Consider the following 26344-nt stretch of genomic DNA (forward strand, 5'->3'; position numbering starts at 1 on the left):
TCTTGCATACAAACTAGTCTTTGCTCGATTGATGGTGCATCACTGTCAAGGAGTTAAATGTTACTACAGTGGAATTAGTATTTTCAGTTAGAATTTCCTCATCTTTTTACTTCCCCCTTTTCCAAAATGCTTGAGTGTGTTGTGTTGTGCGCTCAGGTACATCGGCTACTCTACATCACCACCTAGTGGCCAGAGTCTAAAGTTGTTAAAGTTTATTTATTAGTGTCACAAGTAGGTTTACATTAACACTGCAGTGAAGTTACTATGAACATATCCTAGTCGCCACACGACAGCTTATAACTATATGTACAACAACAACCCAAAAGGATCATTTTGACATGGGCGATCATGTAAAAAGGGGGTGGGGGGTGACTAAATTGGTAGCCAATTTTACACTTCTCCCAATTTAGCTACAGTAATTTCAACAGTTGTTCCAGCATTAATAAAAATGCTTTATAGGTCATGTTGGATGAAAGCGAATGCCTAGCATTTGACAAATAAAAACAATGTAAAATGCATTTAATTTTTTAAGAAAATAAACACCTTTGGTACCTAGTTTTAATATATTTCACTTAGCGCCCATCTTAAATTAAAACATGAGGTAGCACGAATAGAAGTAAATTAGTTGAAACAACAGGATATGGGGAATGTTGGGTGGTCTTCGGCATTTATTGATAATAAATTGATTTCGGTTAATTCACATCAAACAAAGCTTCCAAACTTGAGGCCAGTTCACTGAGACAATGAGGCTGGACTTAGTCATCACGCACTGCCAGCCACACTGTCCACACGAGTTCTCCTCACTCGGTGTGTGTTCCTGGCTTGAGCACCAATGGGCTTCTCAGCTGAAGGTGGTGATGGGATAAGAATGCGGCCATCCTGTTTCGCCACTGACGGTAACATCCCAACGGGGCTTCTTAAATTGGATGACAAAGTCCTCTTGCTTTCTGTGACGCGATGAGCATCTGTCCGGATGGAGGAAGACGTTAACTGCTGCCCAACAGGCAAGTTATCAGCAGATTCAGAATGCGCCAGTGATTTCTGAGCTTCCTCTTGTAAAGAGAGTGGTTCTTTGACACAAGTTCTATCACGTCTAGACTCAATTTCTCGTACACTGAATGTTCTTGACACATCCTCCGCTAGATGTAGTTGAACTTTAGTCTGGCCTTTCGCCTTGGAGCAAGGGCCAGGAGTACATGTGCTTTCTGGTGGGGGACCTCTTGCTGAGGCTCCTTCGTCATGGTGAGCAGGTCCCGATAAGTGCACAGCTCTTAAAGAGGTCCTGTGTGCTGATACAGCAAGTGCTCCAGAGTATCCTAGTTGACTTGAACAGTCCCTAGTTACATTGGCACTGGATCTGCCCACAGGTGATATATTGTGTTTGATCACTTTCTGTTCTAGATCTGCTTCAGACAGACCAGCTGGTAGTTTTGAGTAGTGAATCCCTTCTGATGGGTTTGCTACTGTGGTGTTCCATCTTGACACATTCCTATAGCAAATTTAAAAAAGGTTTTAGGTAGAGTAATTGTACAGTAAAACTGCTCTTTAATCAACACTTGGGAATGTCTTTCTTCAAAGCAAGTGATGCAAAATGTCAGGAATACTCCCCACTTGCCTGGATGGGTGCAGCTCCAACAACACTCAAGAAGCTTGACACCATCCAAGACAGAGCAGCCCACTTGATTGGCACCATATCTACAAACATTCAATCCCTCCATCACTGATACTCAGTAGCAGCAGCAGTGTGTGCTATCTACAAGATGCACTGCAGCAATTCACCGAAGATCCTTAGACAGCACCTTCCAAACCCACAACCACTCCCATCTAGAAGGACAAGGGCAGCAGATAAATGGAAACACCACCGCCTGCAAGTTCCCCTCCAAGCCACTCATCATCCTGATCTGGAAATATATCATCATTCCTTCGCAGTCACTGGGTCAAAATGCTGGAATTCCCCCCTAACGGCATTGTGGGTCAACCCACAGCACATGGATTGCAGCGGTTCAAGAAGGCAGCTCACTACCACCTCCTCAAAGGCAACTAGGGATGGGCAATAAATGCTGGCCAGCCAGCGATGCCCATGTCCCACGAATGAATAAAGAAAAATAGATTTTTATGTGAATTGCCAATTCATAGCAGCTTTGTTAGAGACAATGCTATGGTATAGCACACTGAACTCTAACACACAGCTCTGCAGCCTAGAACTTCAGTTTCACACCTGCAACTGCTCATTTACCAAGCTGCCGTCATGAAAGCCAGTCCAGATCATCATCCCTTCACAGGGAAAGAAAATGGCCTGTCATTCTGGGGAGCTGTCCTCATGCACCTCTGAGCAATCACTTACAACACCGCCCCTTCCTGGGGTCCCCACTGTCACAGCTGTCAGTCTTTAATGGAATTTGTGTATCTGTGTAATAAGGATAGGAGGAGGGCATTCAGCTGTGAGCTTGTTCCAACATTATACCTGACTGGCTGATCAACACCTCATCTCCATTTCCCCACCCTTGCACCATATTTCTTTGATTCCTTTTCCTCACAAAAATTTTTCCACATTGGGTTGAAATTTTCAATTGATGCAGCATCCCCAGACTTTAGAGGAAGAGTGCTTCAGATTTCCACTATCCTTTGTATGAATAAAGGGTTCCTGATTTCACTCCAAAATGGCCCAGACCTAATTTAGATTTTGCTGTCTTGTTCTGGATTCCGGCGCCAGAGGAAATGGTTTCTCTGCAGTCATCCTATTAAATCCTACATCATTTTCAACGCCTTGACTAGATCACTGGAAGAAAATCCAAACTAAGTTCATAGGTCCTGCCCTCATAATTTCTCTCTTTATGGCCAAAGATGTGCAGGTTAGGTGGGTTGGCCATGCTAAAATTGCTCCTTCGTGTCCAACGATGTGCAGGTTAGGTGGGTTGGCCATAGTAAATGTGTGGGATTGCAGGGACAGGGTGAGGGGTTGGATAAGATGCTCTTTCGGACAGTCGGTGCAGAGGCGATGGGCTGAATGACCTTCTGCACTGTAGGGATTCTATGGATATTATTCTGGTGAACCTGGTGCATTCAACCCTCTCCGAAATGAATACATCTTTCCTGATTTTCAGTAGACAAAACTGAACACTGAGCCCGATGGAGTCTTGCCAAGGCTCCACACAACCGAATTATAACTTTGTTACTTCTGAACCCCAATCCTTATGATAAAAGCCAGCATTCCAGTAGCCTCTTTAATGACATTTTGTTCTTTTGCAGTGACCCTCAGTGATTTGTGAGCTTCAACAGCTCCTCGTTTCCCAGGAACAAGAAAAGATCTTGATTTGTCTTCCTTAGATCTAAAATGGAAGTCCTCACATGCCCTACATTGAATTCCAGCTGTTGTAGTTTTTGCCTGCTCAATTAGTCTGTCTATGCCTCTTTGTAAATTCTTGATTTTAGCCAGAGAATTTACTGTGCCCTCCAAACTTAGCACCTTTCACAAGCATAGAGTTACAACTCTGTATCCCTTCATCTATCTTTAATATATTAATGATAAGCTGAAGCCCGGGAGATCACCATTCATCACATTCTGACATTCAGAGGATGAACCGTTTAGTCCTTACTCTCTATCTCCTGCCTCCCAACTAATTACCTACTCCAGTCACAATGTTACCTCCTATTCCGTGTGATTTAGCATTTACTCATCGCCTATTGTGCAATACTTTATCAAATGCTTTCTGGCAGTCCATACAGGCAACACCCACCGACTTCCTCCTACCCACACAGCCAGTGACCTGCTCAAACTGAGAAGCATAGCCCCACCCAGGGCAAGCAGTCCATTTAGTTAGCAGCTTATCCACTCCCTTCACCATCAGGGTATCATGGCTCAGTGTGTATTCTCTACAGGGTGCACTGCACAAAGACACTTAGGTTGCTGCATTTCCAAAACCCATTGCCTAAACCTAGAAGGACATGAAGATCAGTTGCATGGGAACATTAACACCACCTTGAAATTTACTCTCAAGTTGCACACCAGCCTGACTTGGACATCTAATATCATCTTTCTCTGTTCTGATGATGCAACCTTCCAGAACAGTACTTTTGATATTTCTTGTTTTTTCCACAACCAAGGATAATGACTCTCACATGCCCCTCAATAAGATCAGTCGGGGCATCATGCATGTCTAACCCATTTCCTGCAATTCTGCTCTAACCCCTCTCCCTCCATCCAGAACCACAATAAGATTCCACTTGTCTTCATCTTCTACCCACCAGCCTCCACATCCAACGCATTATCCTCCACCATTTTCACCACCTCCAGCTTGATGCCACCACCAAACCCATAGAATCATAGAATCCCTACTGTGCAGAAGGAGATCATTTGGTCCATTGAACTTGCACTGACGACAATCCCATCCACACCTACTCCTGTAACCCCAAGCTTTTCCGTGCAAATACCCCTGACACTAAGGGGCAATTTAATCTGGCCAACCCACCTAACCTGCACATCTTTGGAGTGTGGGAAGAAACCGGAGCACTCGGAGGAAACCCACGCAGACACGGGGAGAACATGCAAACTCTACACAGACAGTCACCCGAGGCCGGAATTGAACCCGGGTTCCTGGCACTGTGAGGCAGCAGTGCTAACCACTGTGCCACCCAACTTCCTCTCCCCTTCCCTGCCAGCATACCACGAGGACAATGCCTTCCTTGACACCCTGCCCACTCCTCCATCACCCCCATCATTTTGTCCCCTTTCCACTGCACTGTCTCAGGTAAATACAAGCGATGTAACATCTGCCCTGGTACTCTCTCTCCTCTATGGTAGTCATGATGTGGAGATGCCGGCGTTGGACTGGGGTAAACACAGTAAGAAGTTTAACAACACCAGGTTAAAGTCCAACAGGTTTATTTGGTAGCAAAAGCCACACAAGCTTTCGGAGCTGCAAGCCCCTTCTTCAGGTGAGTGAAGAAGGGGCTTGCAGCTCCGAAAGCTTGTGTGGCTTTTGCTACCAAATAAACCTGTTGGACTTTAACCTGGTGTTGTTAAACTTCTTACTCTCTCTCCTCAGCATCTAAGGTCCCAAACACTCCTTCCAGATGAAGCAGCAGTTTCTGTGTACTTGTTTCAATTAAGCATATTGTATTGTCTGCTCATAACGCTGTTTACTCTGCACCGGAAGGATCAAACACAGATTGGATGACTGCTTTGCTGAACACCTCCACTCAGTCTTTTCTTGCCTATCAGTGTAGTCCTCTGCTTTGCTGTTCTGCAGCATTCTCGGCCTGCTGCAGTGTTCCAACGAGGCACAATACAAGCTTGAGGAAAGCATCTCATCTCCTGATTTGGCACTTAACACCCTTCGGAATCCAGATGTACAGGCAATAATTTCAATATATGTGGACCACAAAAAACTTGGAAGTATTTTTGAACTGTGAGGAGGAGAGTGTAGAAATTCAAAAGTACACTTACAGGCAGACAAGTGGCAGATTAAATTTAATGCAGAAAGTGTGAAGTGATTAATTTTAGAAGATTAAATGCAGACAAACAATATAAAATAAAGGGGACAATTCTAAAAGGATTGCAGGAGCAAGGAGATGTGGCGCACAAATCACTGAAGGTGGCTGGAGAGCGAGGTTAATAAAGCATATAACATTCTGGGCTTTATCAATAGGGGTTCAGAATGTAAAAGAAGGAGGTTATGTTAAACTTGGATAAAACAATAGTTCAGCCTCAACTGGAGTATCGCATCCAGTCTGGGCACCATACTCTTGGAAGGAAGGCACAAGAAAGAGTGCGGAAAAGATAAATGGGAATGGTTGCAGGGATAAGGAACTTCAGCTATGTAGACAGAGTGGAGAAGTTGGGACTGTTATCCTTGCAGAAAAGGAGGCGAAGAGATACGTGATAAAGATAAACAAAATCAAGAGAGATCTGGACAGAGTGGATAGAGTGAAACAGTTCCAATCGGTGGAAGGATCAAGAACCCAGGGCACAGATTTAAGGCAATTAGCAAAATAAGCACCAGTGACATAGGGAAAATTGTTTTTACGCAATGAGTGTTGAGGAGCTGGAATACATTGCCTGAGAGTGCGGTAGGAGTAGGATCAATCAAGGCATTCAAAAGTAAATTGGATCATTATCTGAAAGTATGAGGTGAATTGCTCCTGCAGAGAGCTAGCATAGATGGGTCAGGCTGAATGGCCTCTATGTGCTGAAACCATTCTGTAATTCTATGAGCACTGAGTTCAACATTCCCTTCATTTTGATTTATTTTGTGCATATGCCTGTCTTAATCTTGATTTGTGTGTCTGGACACAGTCACACATTATTCTACCATTCACACCTCCTCTGAACAAATCATTGGAGTAGGGGGGGGTAGAGGGATTGGACAAAGGGAATGTAAATGAGGATACAGAAGGCTGAGAAGGTGCTAAGTGTGTCCATTAAGTGATCAGAATGTGAGAATGGCAAAACCGAGGTACAGATTGTTATTTTTGGCTAAGATCAAGTGTAGTTATGCGGATGCTGCACTTGGTTGAGGTCATTGGGTTGCATTTAAGCTTCATTTTCATATGAAGCAATTTTTAAAATCTCGGCCTTTTGGCTAAGATGCAAATGAGATCAAGCTTTGGAGGAGGAATTCTCCGCCTACTCCAATCAGCTTGGCTCATGTAGATCAGGCCCAAGACAGGGTAGAGGATTGCATGCCCTGTCTTGTCAGCCTGGATCGGAAATGTCTCAACTTGTTGAGACTCTGAATTGGACTTGATTTGATTGAATTGGAAAAGTATTAAAAAAAAGGACTGCCTGAGGAATGTGGCAGTTGCACTGAAGTGGGGGTGGGGTGGCGGTGGCGTGGGGAGGGTGTGGAAAGAAGGAGAGCTGGAATGGACAAGTGGAAGAATAGAAGTGAGAAAGAACGATGATAGGATGGAGGAATGAGGTGAAATTAACTGAAATAAAATAAATGGAAATGGTGTGAAGGTGGAGGAGAGTTTTCATCCTCTGAAGCTGTTGAACTCAATGTTCAGTCCAGAAGGCTGTAATTGCCCAATTGGAGAATGCGGTGCCGTTTCTCCAGTTTGTGTTGGGGTGCGCTAGAACATTGCAAAAGGCCAAGGACGGACATGTGGACAGGAGAGCAGGGTGCTGTGTTGAAATGGCAAGCGACAGCAAGATCTGGGTTCTGTTCCGGACGGACCGAAGGTGTTCAGCAAAGCGGTCACCCAGTCTACATTTGGTCTCTCCAATGTAGAGTAGACCGCATTGGGAGCAACCTTCAACAATCTGTACCTCTGTTCTGCCATTCTCACATTCTGATCACTTAATGGACACACTTTGCACCTTCTCAGCCTTCTGTATCCTCATTTACATTCCCTTTGTCCAATCCCACCACCCCATTAGTATAAATCTCTGCTGATTTTCTCTTTCCTCTCAGCTCTGACGAAAGGGTCATCCAGACTTGAAACGGTGGCTCTATTCTCTCCCCACAGATGCTGTCAGACTGGCTGAGATTTTCCAACATTTTCTGTTTTTGTTTCAGATTCCACCATCCGCAGTGTTTTGCTTTTATCTGAACAAATCATTTGTTTCTTTACTACAATCATCACCACTCCCTTTTCCTTTCGTACGGAGAAATCTCTTCATTTAATCTCTTGTGCCCTCTAGCCTGTCTCAAACCTCTCCCTCTTGTTCTTCACCCCCATTACACCCCCTCACTTGCACAAAACCGATTACATTTCTACCCTCAGTTCTGATGAGAGGTCATTGAAAAGTTAATTCTCTTTCTCTCTCCACTGCATGCCAGACCTGCTGCGTATTTAGAGCTTTTTCTGTTTTTATTTTATCTTTTCCATCGTTGCTGGATTAAAATCCTGAATTTGCTCTCCCAAAAGCTGTCAGAATATCTTCACCACTCAGGCTGCAGCGACTGAAGAAAAAGGCACACCAGCACCTTCTCGGGGTACCTTGTCATGGATAAGAAATGCCAGTGATGTCCAAATCCCAAGAATGAATAGCTAAAGATTCAAGAAATCCAGAGCTCAATTTATTTATAAAATATTTAAGTATTCACATATAATTAGAAAGTCCTACATATGGTTTGGCACAGGCACGGTGGCACAGTGGTTAGCACTGCTGCCTCACAGTGCCAGAGACCTGGGTTCTATTCACGGCTTAGGTCACTGTCTGTGCCAAATCTACACGTTCTCCCCGTGTCTGCGTGGGTTTATTCCTAGTGCTCCGGTTTCCTCCCACAGTCCAAAAGGCATGCTGGTTAAGTGATTTGGCCATGCTAAATTCTCCCTCAGTGTACCCGAACAGGGGTCTGAGTGTGGCGACTAGAGGATTTTCACAGCAACTTCATTGCAGTGATGATGTAAGCCTACTTGTGACACTAACGAATAATAAAAAACAGCAAAAGTGTGAGTACAAATCTTAGCTTTGTTTCTGTGAGGTGGGGAGCAAGAAAAAGTTGGGACAATGCCTAATTCTGAGACATTTTATTCTGTTCATTACTGCCTGGCTGAACATCAATGCTGAAGAACACCCAAGGTCAGTTCATCTGTGATCCTTAACTTCCTGATTCAAGCAGTGCAGTGAGAGCAATGCAGGGACCAAAAGAAAAGCAAAACAAAAAGGCTTCATAATTTCAAATGAAATCGCCAAGTTATTTCTCATGCACATGCTCATTTTATGATTATAATATACAAGACGTCGGATTTTGTTCAGTGTTGGCATTCCCACTCTGACTCAGAACATTGTGATAAGCACATAATCTGTACTTCAGTGTAACACTGAGGGAATACTATACAATCAGAGCTGCTCGAATACAGTCTGCAAACCTAAGCAAATCTTTTTTCTTAGATTGATCAATTCCAACTTCTTCTACAGCCACATCACTTTCCCATATCCACAATGTCATTATCATCCACAACCATAACACCAACATTATCTACAACAACATTACCATCCACATCTCCCATATTCTCAAACAGATTATTAAGCTTTTCATTAATATTATCCAATTCATTTTTGATTAATTTATCTTTCAATTTATGAAATTCCACCATTCTCCTTTTATCTGATATTTGCTTATTAGTTTTAGATGTTAAAACTTGAGCAATTTGAACAATGATATCTTCCAGATGCGTTTTGGATAGTTTACCAAATGGGATGAATCTAACACAGCTAATTACCACCCTATCAACCTCATCCAAATCATCAGCAATGTAATGAAATAAATAATTAATAGCACTAATAAGTGGCTCACTGACGCAGTTTGGTGTTCATCAGGACCACATGGCTCCACATTTCATAAAAGGGCTGAATGCCAGAGGGAAGGTGTGAAAAGCTACTCTCAACATCAAGGCAATACTCAACTTTCCTTCGCCAGCGGCTTTCAAATCTGTGACCTCAACCACCTGGAAAGACAAGGGCAGTTCCCCTCCAAGGCACATACCATCCCGACTTGGAACAATATCACCGTTCCTTCACTGTCACTGGGTCAAAATCCTGGAACTCCATCCTTCACAGCACTGTGGGTGTACCTGCACCACATCGACTGCAGTGGTTCAAAAAGGGAGCCTTCTTGACAGCAATTAGAAATGGTCAATAAATGCTGACCTATCCTAAATTTAAGTTTATTTATTAGTGTCACAAGTGGGCTTACATTAACACTGCAATGATGTTACTGTGAAAATTCCCTAGTCCCCGAACTCCAGCACCTGTTCGGGTACACTGAGGGAGAATTTAGCATGGTCAATGCACCTAACCAGCATGTCTTTCCAACTGTGGCAGGAAACCAGAGCATCCAGAGGAAACCCACGCAGACACGGGAACAACGTGCAGACTCTGCAGACAGTGACCCAAGCCGGAAATCGAACCCAGGTTCCTGGCGCTGTGAGACAGCAGTGTTAACCACTGTGCCACCCCGAACCTCCCACGAACCAATTTAAAAAAGAGCATGGAACCAAGTAGCCCGATAAAGAAAAATGAGGCCACAAGGAGTAAATGGGAACATTCTCCAATAGCTGGAGTTATATTGACATTAAGTAAGACAGTCATGATCGCCAGAGGGTGATCACTGCAGGACACTGGTGCAGGAGATCTACAGTGAAGTAATCACATTATTTCGTCGATGACATTGCCTTGATTATGAGGAGTGGGATTGTTCAGTTCACATCTCCTTTTGCAATGCATTCCAGGCCAATTCACAAGCTTTGTTTGACAAGGAGCAGGTATGATCCACTCACCTCCCATGTGTGTGCGCATGCTTGCGTAGAAAACCTATCACTCACCTGGATGACAGCAGCACTCATGAAGCTCATGCTATTAACTTATTCTTGAACAAAGAACAAAGAACAGTACAGCACAGGAACAGGCCCTTCGGCCCTCCAAGCCCGCGCCGCTCCCTGGTCCAAACTAGACCATTCTTTTGTATCCCTCCATTCCCACTCCGTTCATATGGCTGTCTAGATAAGTCTTAAACGTTCCCAGTGTGTCCGCCTCCACCACCTTGCCTGGCAGCGCATTCCAGGCCCCCACCACCCTCTGTGTAAAATATGTCCGTCTGATATCTGTGTTAAACCTCCCCCCCTTCACCTTGAACCTATGACCCCTCGTGAACGTCACCACCGACCTGGGGAAAAGCTTCCCACCGCTCACCCTATCTATGCCTTTCATAATTTTATACACCTCTATTAAGTCTCCCCTCATCCTCCGTCTTTCCAGGGAGAACAACTCCAGTTTACCCAATCTCTCCTCATAACTAAGCCCCTCCATACCAGGCAACATCCTGGTAAACCTCCTCTGTACTCTCTCCAAAGCCTCCACGTCCTTCTGGTAGTGTGGCGACCAGAACTGGACGCAGTATTCCAAATGCGGCCGAACCAACGTTCTATACATCTGCAACATCAGACCCCAACTTTTATACTCTATGCCCCGTCCTATAAAGGCAAGCATGCCATATGCCTTCTTCACCACCTTCTCCACCTGTGACGTCACCTTCAAGGATCTGTGGACTTGCACACCCAGGTCCCTCTGCGTATCTACACCCTTTATGGTTCTGCCATTTATCGTATAGCTCCTCCCTACATTATTTCTACCAAAATGCATCACTTCGCATTTATCAGGATTGAACTCCATCTGCCATTTCTTTGCCCAAATTTCCAGCCTATCTATATCCTTCTGTAGCTTCTGACAATGCTCCTCACTATCTGCAAGTCCTGCCAATTTTGTGTCGTCCGCAAACTTACTGGTCACCCCAGTTACACCTTCTTCCAGATCATTTATATAAATCACAAACAGCAGAGGTCCCAATACAGAGCCCTGCGGAACACCACTAGTCACAGGCCTCCAGCCGGAAAAAGACCCTTCCACTTGAATTATAATATTTATCAAAGTTTTACTTTTATAGACATAAGGGTACAAGGGTACACTGAGGTTTAAGGGTTAGAAAGATTTTAGTCTGAAACAGTCATTTAAACAGAATATACAAATGTCAAAGCCATTTAAACACTTGGAAAAGGTTGTTTTTCCAGATACCCTGGAATAGCTCACATTTCGTTCGATGAATACAAGCGATTTTCCAGTTTTGGGGTGTCTGACATTTTACTCTGCTGCTAGAACAATACTGACAGAATTCTTCATGAACACTAATATTATTCAGATTGTTTGGGAACCCTCAAATTGAGGATATCACCAGCTGAACACAGCATTCAAACAAGCAAAGCAATGTCACTGAAAAATATCAGAGCCTTCCTGCTCAATTATGATCGGAGGAGGAGGAGGAGGAAACAGTGCTTTGAGTATATGTTACCTGCAGGATCTCTTTGAAGACCTTCCCCCAGGTGGTTTGGGAATCTGTAACAAACTTTGTATTGGCGGTGCCAACTGCAGATCCCGTTCCAGAATCTTCCGTTCATCTTTCAGTTCTGGGGATAAGGACAAAAGCTTTAAGAGCATTCAGAAACATCCACCGCTCCCTCTCAAATGATGTAGGTGTGAGACAAACGAGAGGATGGGTAAAAACTTAGAGGAAGAAAAAGAAAACAACCTTTTATTCCAAACTCCAGTTTAGACATAGGAGATATGGTGGCGAATAGTGTTTGATACATATCAAGTACTGATAAAATGGTTTTTACATTTAATTGAGGCAAAGTAATCTATTATTGTGATAATTATTGAGTTAAAAATTGAAATGATTGAAGCCATCATAACTCTTTTAGAAATGATTATAAAGGTTAATACAGCAGGGTAAGAAAAGCTGCAGTAAGTAATCTCACAACACCAGGTTAAAGTCCAACAGGTTTATTTGGTAGCACGAGCTTTCGGAGAGCTGATCCTTCATCAGGTAAATGCGAGAAAAGCCAGGCCCAGATAGGTACGACTGGAAGATGTTCTGACCTACGCACTGCAATCCCCAGTTTGATTATTTTTGCTAATTCCTGATTGCTTCTGCATTCAATCTTCTTCATATTTTCTTATTGGGTTTGAGTGTGTGAAATTGAAAAGGAGACTCATGAGCCATTGAATAGCGTAATGGTATTGACACTGGATTAGCAATCCAGAGACCCTGGGCAAGATCTGGGGACCCGGATTCAAATCCCACCATAGCAGATGGTGAAATTTGAATTCAGCAGAATTAAGTGTCTCATGATGACCATGAAACCATTGTCAATTGTTGTAAAGACCTATCTAGTTCACTAATGTTCTACAGGGAAGGAAATCTGTTGTCCTTACTGGTCTGGCTTACATGTGACTCCAGGCACACAGCAATGTGGTTGACTCTCAAATGCCCTCTGAAATGGTGGGCAGTTTGGGATGGGCAATAAATGCTGGCCCAGCCAGTGACGCCCACATCCCGTAAATGAATTTTTAAAAAATCTGTCTGTATTTTGATTCTGGTCTCCTTTCTAATACTGCAACATTTTGACACTGGTAAAGATGAGAACGTATAAAGGGGATAACCCAGAAATTTTCAACAATTGTTCATGGTTTATAAATTTATCCAAGTTAGAATGTAAAAATCATGAAGAGGGACTCTTGTCCCTCGTTAAACATACGCTGGAACTCTGCCACCTCGCCTGCCACGGAATCGGACGGGGGTCTGACAACGGAAATCTCAGTTGATCTCGGGCGGGAATTTCTGCTTTCACTCGAGCGAGACCATAAAATCCCACCCATACAGTTTGCAGAAAGCCCTCACCATTTCATCGTACGCTAATCTTTGCACCGATACTATCATTTCCAATACACTATACTGTGGAAGATTTTTCCGACATAAACTGTTTACAAGTACAACATAAGAATCAAAAAAGAAAATACCTGCAATTGATGGAACTGTACTTGGTGTCGTAAGGTTCAAGCTGTAATTATGCTCCTCTTCTATGCACTCCTGTAGGTGGCATAAGATGGATTAGAATCTCGTGATTATCATTCCTTAACAGAGAATATCTGGTTCTCCAATTCTACAATAAAAACAAGCTTTTAATACCAAATTTGATTTTACTTCAATCTGTGTTTTAAAAATTACTTGTGTTTTATGTATTTCTCAATTGTGTTGTTTACTTTTCATTTCACTATAGGCATTGATCTTTCTTCTACATTTGTTCAGTATTCACCATTGAGAATTCCTGAAGATTGGATAGATCATTTTTCTTGCTGACAGCACATAATGACATTTCACCTCTTTTTTCCCCCTGCACCAATTTTAACATTAGATTGTTGTGTGTTTTAATTGAACACAGCAATTTCTTTTGATACTTTTCCAATTCAATCAAATCAAATCCAATTCAGAGTCTCAACAAGTTGAGACATTTCAGATCCAGGCTGACAAGACAGGGCGAGCGACCAAACCACCCTGTCCTGGGCCTGATCTACATGAGCCAAGCTGATTGGAGAAGGGGGAAGTTCCTCCTCCAAGACTTGAGCTCATTTGCATCTTAGCCAAAAGGCCGAGATGCCGCTTTTAAAAATTGCTTCATATGAAACATATGAAGCCTCAGCGTAACCTAATGACCTCAACCAAGTGCGGCCGACCATGGGCTGCCGACCATACTACACTTGATCTTAGCCAAAAGGCCGAGAAGCAATTATTGTACCAGGGATTAGTACTCAGTTGTCAGTAGATCTTCTACTGCCTGTTTTGTGCTAACACCCAAGACAAATTTATACCCAATTAACTTGCTATGGTCTGCGACTGACTAAAGAAGGATTGTTCTCATGTGCATAAAAATCAGAGACTGAGAGTGCATGAGCAGAATAAACAAGGACAGTAAAAAGTACAGCTATATATATTTTCATATCAATTAGATCTATAATTCAAGAACTGGAGTGTGATTCATGGTATTTACCAATACAAGGTAAAATAATATCATTAACAAATCATACTGGTTCAAGGAATGCAACATATATAACTAATTATCTATCATTTGACAAAACTCACTTAAGATACATTTTTTTTGTTTTTCTCTCTATTTACCATATATTTTCTTTGCTTTATCCTCATAACATTTGCCTCAAATGCAAAGACATTGGGGGAGATTCTCCAACCTAACCGCACCTGGCACAAATTGCATCAATCCCGGAGGATAGCGTGTGGACCTAAAAATGGGTTTTGCACCAGCGCCAAACAGTTAGAGATCCTCCCAGCCCCTTTCTAATTGTATGAACCGGATCGCACCCCAAAGGGGTATGAGGCTGATTAGCATATTCAAATATGTATAGCCCTTCGACCCACAGTGCATGAAATCCTCCAGCTTTCAGTCGTGGGGTGAGAATGGTAAGAATCATTACTGGTCTCCACTAGTGGAGAGCTGGTGCAATGGTCATGATGGGAGGCTCAGAGGCCACTGAAGTCTCCAGGTGGTCGGGGACATGGCCAGGCAGTGCCCATCAGGCAGTGTCCACCTGGTAATGCCCATCTTGCACCCCAGCAGCGGCTACCAGACACTCCAGCAGTGATCTGCGCATGAGCACACACAGCCAGAGAATCACCACCTGCACCTCCCCCCCCCCACTCCGTGTGTCATCCTTCACCTATCCCAACTCTCATCTAGTTCCCCTCTCCTTCATTTTTCTCTTTACCCCACTCCCTCCTGCCTTTTCTATTCACTTTCCCTTGAAAATACCACTTGCATAGCCACAGCACAGTAGCAACATGAAATGCTTTCCTTAACCTGTTAAATCAAAATGTTTCCAGGGTAATATTCGGTAGACCGGGCACTTTTTAGGGAAAGTTAAAGTAAAAAAGTTTATTTATTAGTCACAAGTAAGGCTTATATTAACACTGCAATGAAGTTACTGTGAAATTCCCCTAGTCGCCACACTCCGGCACCTGTTCGGGTCAATGCACCTAACCAGCATGTCTTTCAGACTGTGGGAGGAAACTGGAGCACCCGGAGGAAACCCCACAGACACGGGGAGAACGTGCAGACTCCACATACACAGTGACCTAAGCCAGAAGTCGAACGCAGGTCCCTGGCGCTGTGAGGCAGCCTTTGGCCCATTTTGGAGGCTGTGTGATGGACAGCAAACAATGATCTGATCAGAATATTCATTGTTCTGCAGGGTAGCTTTCTTCCACTCACTGGATGCTGTTGTCAGTCCAAAAGATCTTCTGACAACACAAAATTGAGTAAGATCATGTTAGAATTTCAGTGCCTGTATTATGCTAGGTATGTAGGCTGTACATCCCAATGATTGGCTGATCGAATGAAGCATGTTGAATGTTCCTTTGGTTTCTCATAATAGACAGAGAACAAACCAAACTCGACTAGCTTATAACCTGCTCAATGATGCTTAGATTGAGTTCTGTCAAGACCACCAAGCTTATAAGATCATTACATCCCTGGTTCAAACATGGACAAAAGAGCTGAATCCAAGAGATGAGGTGAGAGTGACTGCCCTTAACATCAAGGCTGCATTGACCAAATGTGGCATCAAGAAGCCCTAGCAAAACTGAAGTCAATGGATATTAGGGAGAAAATTCTGCTCATTGGAGAAATACTTAGCACAAAGCATGAATGGTTTTGGTTGTTGAAGGTTAGCCAAGTCCATGACATTACTACAGAAGTTCCTTGTCCTAGGCCCAACCATCTTCAGCTGCTTCATCAATAACCATCCTTCCATCTTAGGGTCAGAAGCGGCGATATTTGCTGATTATTGCACAATGTTCAGCACCACTGGCGATTCCTCAAACACTGAAGCAGTTCATGTCCAAATGCAGCAAGACCTGGACAATATCTAGACTTGGGCTGACAAGTGACAAGCTTGCGCCACATAAGTGCCAGGCAATGACCCACCTCCAACAAGAGAGAATCTAACCATCGCCCCTTGATATTCAATGGTATTATCATCACCGAATCCCCCAAGATCAACATCCTGAGGAGTTATCATTGACCAGAAACTGAACTTGACTAGCCATATAAATACTGTGGTTACCAGAACAGGTTAGAGGCTAGGAATCCTGCAGCGATTTACTCACTTCCTGACTTCTCAAAGCCTGTCTGCCACCTACAAGCCAGAAGTGTGATGGAATACTCTCCACTTGCCTGCATGAGTGCAGCTCCAAAAACACTCAAGAAGCTTGATACCATCCAGGTTGAAGCAGCCCACTTGATTAGCAGCCTTTCCACATTCATTCCCTCCACTACCAACACACAGTGACAGCGGTGTATATACAACAGCTACAAGATGAACCGTAGGAACTCAACAAGGATCCTTAGACAGCATTTTTCAAAGCCACGACCACTATCATCTAGAAGGACAAGGGCAGCAGGTGCATGGGAACATCACTGCTTGTAAGTTTCCCTCCAAGTCACGTACCATCCTGACTTGGAAATATATCATTGTTCCTTCAGTCACTGGGTCAAAATCCTGGAACTCCCTCTCTCTCAGCACTGAGAGTGTACCTGCACAACATAGACTGCAGTGGTTCAAGAAGGCAGTTCACCATCACCTTCTCAAGGGCAATTATGGATGGGCAATAAATGCTGGCCGCCCACAACCCATGACTGAATAAAACGAAAATAGCCTGCACTTGCAAAACACAAAACTAAGGGCCCAATTTTACCATTTTGATTCTAAGTGCTGGGCGGACTTGAAACTGGGAGTGTTGCAGATCCGACTTTTAAACTCGTTCTGAGGCGCCCCCATACACACTCTGCTTGCAAAAATATCAGTGAGTCCGAATTGCACTGCACAAGGCAGATTTTCAAGTTTGCTGACGACACCACTGTACGATGAGACAGAGTGTAGGAATGAGATACAGAATCTGGTAAACTGGTGCGGCAATAATAATCTCTCCCTTAATGTCAACAAAATGAAGGAGATTGTCATCAACTTCAGGAAGCGTAAAGGAGAACATGCTCCTGTCTAAATCAATGGGGACAAAGTAGAAAGGGTCGAGAGTTTCAAGTTTTTAGGTGTCCAGATCACCAACAACCTGTCCTGGTCCCCCCATGCCAACACCGTAGTTAAGAAAGCCCACCAATGCCTCTACTTTCTCAGAAGACTAAGGAAATTTGGCATGTCAGCTACGACTCTCACCAACCTTTATAGATGCACCATAGAAAGCATTCTTTCTGGTTGTATCCCAGCTTGGTATGACTCTATGCTCTGCCCAAGACCGCAAAGAACTACAAAAGGTTGTGAATGTAGCCCAATCCATCACGCAAACCAGCCTCCCATCCATTGACTCTGTCTACACTTCCCGCTACCTCGGCAAAGCAGCCAGCATAAATAATTAAGGACCCCACGCACCCCGCACATTCTTCCACCTTCTTCCGTCGGGAAAAAGATACAAAAGTCTGAGGTCACATACCAACTGATTCAAGAACAGCTTCTTCCCTGCTGCCGTCAGACTTTTGAATGGATCTGCCTTGCATTAAGTTGATCTTTCTCTATATCTTAGCTATGACTGTAAAACTATATTCTGCACTCTCTTGTTTCCTTTTCTATGAACGGTATGCTTTGTCTGTATAGCGCATAAGAAACAATATTTTTCACTGTATGCTAATACATGTGATAATAATAAATCAAATCAAATCAGAGTGGCAGCGGACCCACCCCCCCCCGATCTCAAGCAGAGTGGTGTGGACCCAACTTCCCCGCTACCCCCACCGATCTCAAGCAGAGAGCATCGGATGCTAGGCACTTACCTTCTCGCTAACCCTCACTGATGAAGCACCCAAATCGGACTTATATGGAGTATGTCTGTTTTGCGCCGATTCCGGATTGGCGAACACAGTGGTATAGGGGGAAGTGCCAGTAAAGTTGGGCGTGCAGCCAATTAAGCCAATTTAAATGCATGCAAATGCATTTAAATAGCTGTCATGCCTGTTTCGGGCACGGTCCCGGTCATTTTCGGGCCTTGGTAAAGGGGGATCCGGCGCGGAGGCGGGCATGGATCGCGCTACTCGCCTCACGCCTGACTTTACCAAGTTTCCACGCCCAAAAATGGGCACAACGCAATGGTAAAATCAGGTCCTAAGTGTCTGTTAGCTGTGATACTGTGAATGGGCAGCACTTGCTGAACAATAATAAGTGTGCCAATGGCTACATTAACAGCCACTTTAAGATAATCAGTTGACCTCTTATGGTTTCTATAACTGACATATATTCATACACAGGGGCCAGTTCTCAACAAACAAAGGTTAAGAGGAGATGATGGCCTAGTGGTATTATCACTGGACTATTAATCCAGAAACTCAGCTAATGTCCTGAGGATCTGGGTTCAAATCTCACCACAGCAGGTAGTGCAATTTGAATTCAATAAAAATATCTGGAATTAAGAATCTTCTGATGATTGTTAATTGTCAGAAAAAACGTCTGGTTCGGTTCACTAATATCCTTGAGGGAAGGAAATCTGTCCTCATCTGGTCTGGCCTACATGTGACTCCAGAGCCACAACAATGTGGTTGACTCTCAACAGCCCTCTGAAATGGCCTAACAAGTCATTCAGTTCAAGGGCAACTAGGGAGGGGCAATAAATGCTGGCCAGCCAGCAACGCACATATCCCATGAATGAATCAAAAAAAGATGTTCAAGCATTGTGCCTCTTTTGAATCATCAGGGAGCCTCCATCTCCCAGCTGCTATCTCTGTGGCAATGCCAATCAGAGCCAATTTGAACAACCAATCAGCACCCTTTTCCCCTGTCGTATAAAGTATAAAGTGGCCATTTGAAATTTGGCATTCTTGTATTGGTCCTGATGTGTGCAAGATGAAAAACTTTAATGGCATGTGCCCTTTCAGTAAAACTAATTGTGATGTCCTGAGATTGTGAAAGCCCGAATATAAATGGAAGTTTAACAAAGAACAAAGAAAATTACAGCACAGGAACAGGCCCTTCGGCCCTCCAAGCCTGCACCGACCATGCTGCCAAACATAACTAAAACCCCCTACCCTTCCGGCGACCCTATCCCTCTATGCCCATCTCATTCATGTACTTGTCAAGATGCCCCTTAAAAGTCACTACCGTATCCGCTTCCACTACCTCACCCGGCAACGATTTCCAGGCACCCACCACTCTCTGTGTAAAAAATCTACCTCGTACATCTCTTTTAAACCTTGCCCCTCGCACCATAAACCTATGCCCCCTAGTAATTGACTCTTCCACCCTGGGAAAAAGCTTCTGACTATCCACTCTGTCCATGCCTCTCATAATCTTGTAGACTTTTATCAGGTCTCCCCCCAACCTCCGTCGCTCCAGTGAGAACAAATCAAGTTTCTCCAACCTCTCCTCATAGCTAATGCCCTCCATACCAGGCAACATCCTGGTAAATCTTTTCTGTACCCTCTCCAAAGTCTCCACATCCTTCTGGTAGTGTGGCGACCAGAATTGAACACTATTTGGTTCTCTCCTGCAGATGCTGCCATCAATGCAAGTTTCTTTAAAGTTTATAAATGTAACAGTACCATTTTGTGATTTGGTGGTTGTTGATGCCATTTGTTTGAAAAGATTAACATGGGCTTCCAATGAGATAAATTTAACACAACAACAAGTATTATGTTAATATATTTGTAGATGCATTATGAGACCGAGATGGGAAGACTGCACAGTTAATTCTAGCCTCACTTCTCCACAGGCCATAACAATGTTTAATTTGCTCACCTAAATAGCCAATGGTTTACCTTCATGACTGCTATACCCAGCTTAAAAGATACTTTAATCAGGCTACTTTCATCAAATACAGAATAATTAATTAATTGTGAAATGAAGCTTCTTTTAAAATAAGTTGCAAAACTGGTTTACATACGATAAAGAGAGAGAAAGGTGATCCTCATTACATTAGCTTTTGCAAAATTTCTGTTTTTAGTTTACTCCCAACTTGTGTTTTATTTACTCTATTTTTCATCTTCTGTTTGTTGTATTTCTCAGTTAATCTACCCAAATTCTCTTGTTTCTAGTTTGTCATAGTTTCTTCTAAGTTTCCACTGAAAGTTACCTTTGACCTTAGGTTCTCTCTATTATTTCATCTTTCCTCTTTGATTAACAGTTCAACAATAAGTTTTTCACTTATTTTCTTCTAGTCTTCAATCCATTTTCTTTCTAATCTGTCTTTTTAACAACCAGACCCAACTCTAATCGTCCCTCCTCCATTACTGAATTTCAACTTGTCAGAGGGTTTGAACTCTTCTTGAATCTCGAGTTGCTAATATCTTTGCTTGTTTCTATCCGATTATACTTCCCATACCCATATCTCCAGGTGGAATTTGATACAGGCGTCTTCAAACAGTAGTGCTCAGATCTGGTCTCTATTAGGTTACTCAACCCCTTCTTCAGTGTTTATATGGATTAAAAGGTAATCATTGGTCAAAAAATGCACGTTATTTTAGCAATATGGCAGTAATGTTATGCTAATAAAAGACTGCTTAAATCTTTTGCTGAAAAGGGATTTTGCAATATGTCAAAGTCGTTCTATCAAAACATTTTTCATCAGTTGTTCTGAAGAGCTGAAATGAAATGGCATCAATAGAATGCAGCAGGTTCCAAGAGTGTTCAGAGTATTACCAGAGTCATGTTTAATTGACATCACAGAGTCATTCAGATTATTCCCATGACAAACTGCCAATAGAGGCTGATGAGAGCAAATTGTTGTCTCAAACAGTATAAGATACATAACAGCTGTTGCTGGAAACATGAGATTTAATCTGCTGATGCAACTTTGAACAGTTATGTATCATTTCAATGCTTAACAAATTGGAATATTACCTACTACCTCAACTGGGGGGATTGAAAGGCTCTTAGAATCCATAGTTGAAAATTTTTTTAATTTGTGAATAGCAAGAGATGGGCTTGGCATCTGTTGAAGAATCTTTCCAGTTGTGAAAGGTTTCCTGTGTAATGATGGAAGAACATTGGAGAACCTTGCCAACAACTTCAATTATCCAAGCAAAATACTCACAAGATGTACGAACAAACTGCAGTCACTAGATTTGATAGTTTAAATAATAAGATCAACATGCAAGGTTGGTCTTATGGTCAGATCGCGACACAACTTTGTGACTGCCATCCAAGTCAGAAATACAAAACTAATAGGTCCAAGATATCCTCTATTACCTGACTTGGGTACATTGGACACAATTTAAAAATTTGCAGATGACACGATACTTGGACGTTTTGTGAAACATGAGGAGGATCATTGATGGACTTCAAGAAGACATCGGCAGGCTGGTGGAATGGGTATGCCCATGACAGATGAGATTTAGTGAAGAAGGGTAGGGTGTATAGTGATACATTTTAGTAGGAAGCGCGAGGAGACAAAGGATACAATTCGAAAGCAGGTGCAGGAACAACTGGGGTGTAAGTGCACATGACATAAGAACATTAGAACATAAGAAATAGGAGCAGGAGTAGGCCATCTAGCCCCTCGAGCCTGCCCCGCCATTCAATAAGATCATGGCTGATCTGAAGTGGATCAGTTCCACTTACCCACCTAATCCCCATAACCCCTAATTCCCTTACCGATCAGGAATCCATTTATCCATGATTTAAACATATTCAACGAGGTAGCCTCCACCACTTCAGTGGGCAGAGAATTCCAGAGATTCACCACCCTCTGAGAGAAGAAGTTCCTCCTCAACTCTGTCCTAAACTGACCCCCCTTTATTTTGAGGCTGTGCCCTCTAGTTCTAGCTTCCTTTCTAAGTGGAAAGAATCTCTCCACCTCTACCCTATCCAGCCCCTTCATTATCTTATAGGTCTCTATAAGATCCCCCCCTCAGCCTTCTAAACTCCAACGAGTACAAACCCAATCTGCTCAGTCTCTCCTCATAATCAACACCCCTCATCTCTGGTATCAACCTGGTGAACCTTCTCTGCACTCCCTCCAAGGCCAATATATCCTTCCGCAAATAAGGGGACCAATACTGCACATATCATTGAAGGTGGCAGAGCAGGTTGGGAAAGCAGCTAAAATGAGATGCAGGCATAGCATACAAAAACAAGGAAGTTATGGTGGACGTTCATAGAACACTGATTTGGCCTCAACTGGAGCAACATGTGAAATTCTGGGCACTGCACTTCAGGAAGGATGTGAAGGCATTTACATGAAATGGTTCCAGGAATGGGTGACTTCAGGTACATGGATAGATTGGAGAAACTTCAACTGTTCTCCTCAGGGAAGGAGAAGAGAAAATTTGATAGAAGTGTTGAAGATCATGAGGGTTCTGGACAAAGATAGGGAGAAATTGTTCCACTGGCAGAAGGGTCAAGAACACAACACATCAATTTATAGGTGAGCAGCAGGGGAACCAAAGATGACATGAAAAAAGGTGTTTTTAAAAAGAGTGAGTGGTTAAGATCTGGAATACACTTCCTGAGTGGGTGGATGCAGATGGAATCATGAATTTCAAATGGAATTTGATTAATTATCTGAAAGTTTATTTTTAATTATTTTGATTAATTGTGGGGTGTTTGTATTTCTACTTTAAATGTCAACAGTCCAAAACAGGATTATAACATTGTTCTCAGGCTCAGGGTGATGTAGGCAAGGCCATTTTTATTGCCATCCTGATAATGTTTTAGTGTTCCTTCTCCTTGAAGTACCGCAGTAGCAATGGAGATATATGTCTAACCCAAGTCACTTTGGTGTGTTACGTGGAGGGAAACATTGGAAAATGATGTTGTTCCTCACCTTCTTGGATGGCAGAGGTTGCAGGTGAGGAAGGTGCTGCTGAAGTGAGCAAATTCATCTTGTAGATCAGATATACCACAGCCACACCATGCCAATGATGAGAGAGAGGGCAAAAAACTGAATCTGGTGGCAAATGTCCTTTTCCTGATGATATTGAGCTTCTTAATTGTTGCTGCAGCCGCAACCATCCAAGTGAGTGGTCTATATTCCATCATGCTCTTGGCAAGCCTTGTAAATGATAGTGAGGCTTTGGATGAGGCCTTCATTTCAGAATGTACAGCTTCTGTCCTGATTGGCAGTCAATGGTGGGTCTGATTAAATTCTGATCAATAATGGCCGACAAGTTGTTGATTTCGGGAGAATAATAATGGCGTACTATTGAAGGTCAAGGAATTTTATCGTGATTGCAAGGATGATTACCTGACACTTGATTTTACGGATGTTAAGTCTTTGTGAAACCCGAATCTGGATATTACGGATCTCAACTCTGGATTCATCCATTACCAATACGACGAAGGGCAGGTTATTAATAAAAGTAAATGTTTGGGCCAAGGGTATTTTCCTGACAAACTCCTGAAGCAATGTCCTAAAGCTGTATCGATCGGCCTCTGATGAACACCAGCATTTTCTTGTGCATCCGGAAAATAACACTGAAATACAGATCTCTGGTATATGAAATATTGGACTTGGATGGGGAAATAAAGGCCATGTGAAAATCAATATCAAAAACAAAGTGGAGAAGGTAAATGAATTAACTTCTGTCTTGCACCGTACCTCTCGGTGTCAGCTTTTATTCTGGCACAGTTGGCACTATATAGAAACTGTTTCAATTACATAAGTGTTGTAAACGTCCACATTGTACAAAAATATATAGCTCCCTTATGTTAATGCACTTTCGCAGAGACCAGAGGGATTATGTCTGGATGACCGGTTATGAAGAAAATATTCGGCTGCTGACAGCAGTTGGAAAACTCTGCTACCTTCCCCTGTCTCTGCATACACAGTTCCTATGTCGAAATTTCGAAGGCTTTTTTGTCTGAGTTTCACAGCTGACTTTTCACTTAAGTACAGACCAACAAACACAAATGTAATTCAAGAACTCAATGAAGATATTGTAAAGCATCAAGAAAGCATATTCCTCTTTTCATTCTGCTACTATAAAAATAACCTATAGCACAAAAAATAACCACAGTGCTGACTTAAGGGATAGGTTATTGACTTGCACTACCTAGGAAATGAAGCTGGATTTCCCCAATCTCATTGTTGAGAAGATACTCATCCATCAATCTTACTGGATTATCACCTAATTCCAGAGGTAAAAGGATTCACTGTGCTTCTCATCTGTCTTGATTATTGGACTAGATTCAAGTCCATTACTAACATCAATGTATCAGTACCCAACTCAAAAATTGCATTGAAAAGTTGTTCCTCGGACTTCAACCTGTGACCCAAAGAGAAAAAGAACAATCTTCCAACAAGCTACAAATACTGGATTGCTTAAAGGAAGAGTTTCTTAGGGAATCATGCAATATAGGTGCAGGCAGGAAAGGTGATGAGGCAGAACATCAGCCATAATTGCTTTGAATGGGGAAGCAGCCTTGAAAGATGACATGCTGTACTCCTGCTCCTGTTATGGCGGCACTGTGGCACAGTGGTGAGCATTGCTGTCTCGCAGTGCCAGAGGCCCGGGTTTGATTCCGACCTTGGGTCACTGTGTGTAGTTTGCACATTCTCCTTGTGTCTGCGTGGATTTCCTCTGGGTGCTTCGGTTTCCTCCCACAGTCCAAAGATGTATAGCTTAGGTGGATTGGCCATGGTAAATTGCCCCTTAGTATCCCAAGATGTGTAGGTTAGATGGATTAGCCATGGAAGTGTGTGGGGTTACAGCAATAGGGTGGGGGAAAGGGCCTGAGTATGGTACTCTGTTAGAGAGAGTCGGTGCAGGTTCGATGGGTTGAATGGCCTCCTGCACTGGAGGGATTCTATGATTATAGTTACTAATTCTGAAAGTTATTAATGGCATCCCTCAGAACCCATTGTTAGTATGCTTTAAAATGATAAAGTTGTAAGATGCAACTAAACAGCAAATATCCTCTGTACAATATTTCTGATTTTCCTTCACAGCTTCTTCCCACTCCCATCTCCTAAACTCCTCTGGCTCTGCAATCCCTCAGAGCTATCTGTACTCCTCCCATTTTGGCCTCTTACACATCACTGATTTTAATTGCTCCATCATTTCAGCTATCAAGGCTCCAAGCTCTAGAATTCCCTACCTAAAAATCGATTTGTTTTTCTCCTTTCAGGCAGCCCTTAAATCCTACCTCTTTTGCCAGGTTTCTGGTCATTGGCCTTAAAATCTTCTGTGGCTTGGTGTCATGTTTTGCTTGAGAAGGTTCCTGTGAAGTGCCTTGGGACATTTTACTCTGATAAAGGTGCAATATAAATGCAAGTTATTACTGTAGGTGATGGAGTTTCACTTCAGCAAAGCCACAGGTAGAAGCTGCTGCCTGTAGTTCACGTCACACCATAGGATTTCTACACAAAGGGTTGGATTTTCCTCTATTACTGCCTGATTTCAGGTACTATAGTCCTGTAAACTAATGAAATGTTGGCTGGATAGGCTGACTGGCACTTCATTCCTCCTACAAGGAACACCACAGATTTTGTTCTACCAAGCCCCACAAGCACACCACAAGGGCAGCACAGTGGTTAACTCTGCTACCTCAAGGCGCCAGGGAGCCAGGTTCGATTCCCGGTTTGGGTCACTGCCTATGCGGAGTTTGCACATTCTCCCTGTGTCTGCGTTGGTTTCCTCCGGGTGCTCCGGTTTCCTCCCACAGTCCAAAGATGTGCGGGTTAGGTTGATTGGCCATGCTAAATTGCCCCTTAGTGTCAGGGGACCTAGCAGGGTAAATACGTAGGGCTACGGGGATAGGGACTGGGTAGGGTTGTGGTCGGTGCAGAGTCGATGGACCGAATGGCCTCCTTCTGCACTGTAGTGATTCTATGAAGCAAAGTGGCTAAATGACCCTTAGCCACCCATCCATAAATAAATGAAAACAGGGAAGCAGGGTCTAGCAAACCTGTCTCTGCTGCTACTTCTTGCAAACCAAAAGATTGTTTCAAGAGGAGTGGCTTTAGGCCAAAGGGCACTTGTGGACGTGTCAGCCATGATATTCCTCCATCACAATATCAAACACTGAAGGATAATCAGATACTTTTCCGTA

The 26344-nt window shown here is 43.2% G+C and overlaps 1 protein-coding gene and 1 pseudogene across 2 annotated transcripts in view; both read right to left on the reverse strand.

Annotated features, from left to right (window-relative positions):
* Positions 1-547: 547 nt before the first annotated feature.
* Positions 548-26344, reverse strand: part of ccdc24 (coiled-coil domain containing 24) — a 90530-nt gene continuing 64733 nt past the window's right edge. Inside the window, exons 7-9 of one of the 2 annotated variants that reach the window (XM_078219413.1) lie at positions 13304-13373; positions 11796-11910; positions 548-1489 (exon numbers count right to left, since the gene is read on the reverse strand). In XM_078219413.1, the coding sequence (XP_078075539.1) occupies positions 763-1489; positions 11796-11910; positions 13304-13373 (912 nt within the window). In that variant the 3' untranslated portion in view covers positions 548-762. The remainder of the gene's footprint in view (positions 1490-11795; positions 11911-13303; positions 13374-26344) is intronic. The other variant, XM_078219414.1, reaches the window with a different exon arrangement.
* Positions 13866-14071, reverse strand: LOC144498115 (U2 spliceosomal RNA; annotated as a pseudogene).

Source organism: Mustelus asterias, chromosome 8 (genome assembly GCF_964213995.1).
Source record: "Mustelus asterias chromosome 8, sMusAst1.hap1.1, whole genome shotgun sequence".
Taxonomy (NCBI): domain Eukaryota; kingdom Metazoa; phylum Chordata; class Chondrichthyes; order Carcharhiniformes; family Triakidae; genus Mustelus; species Mustelus asterias.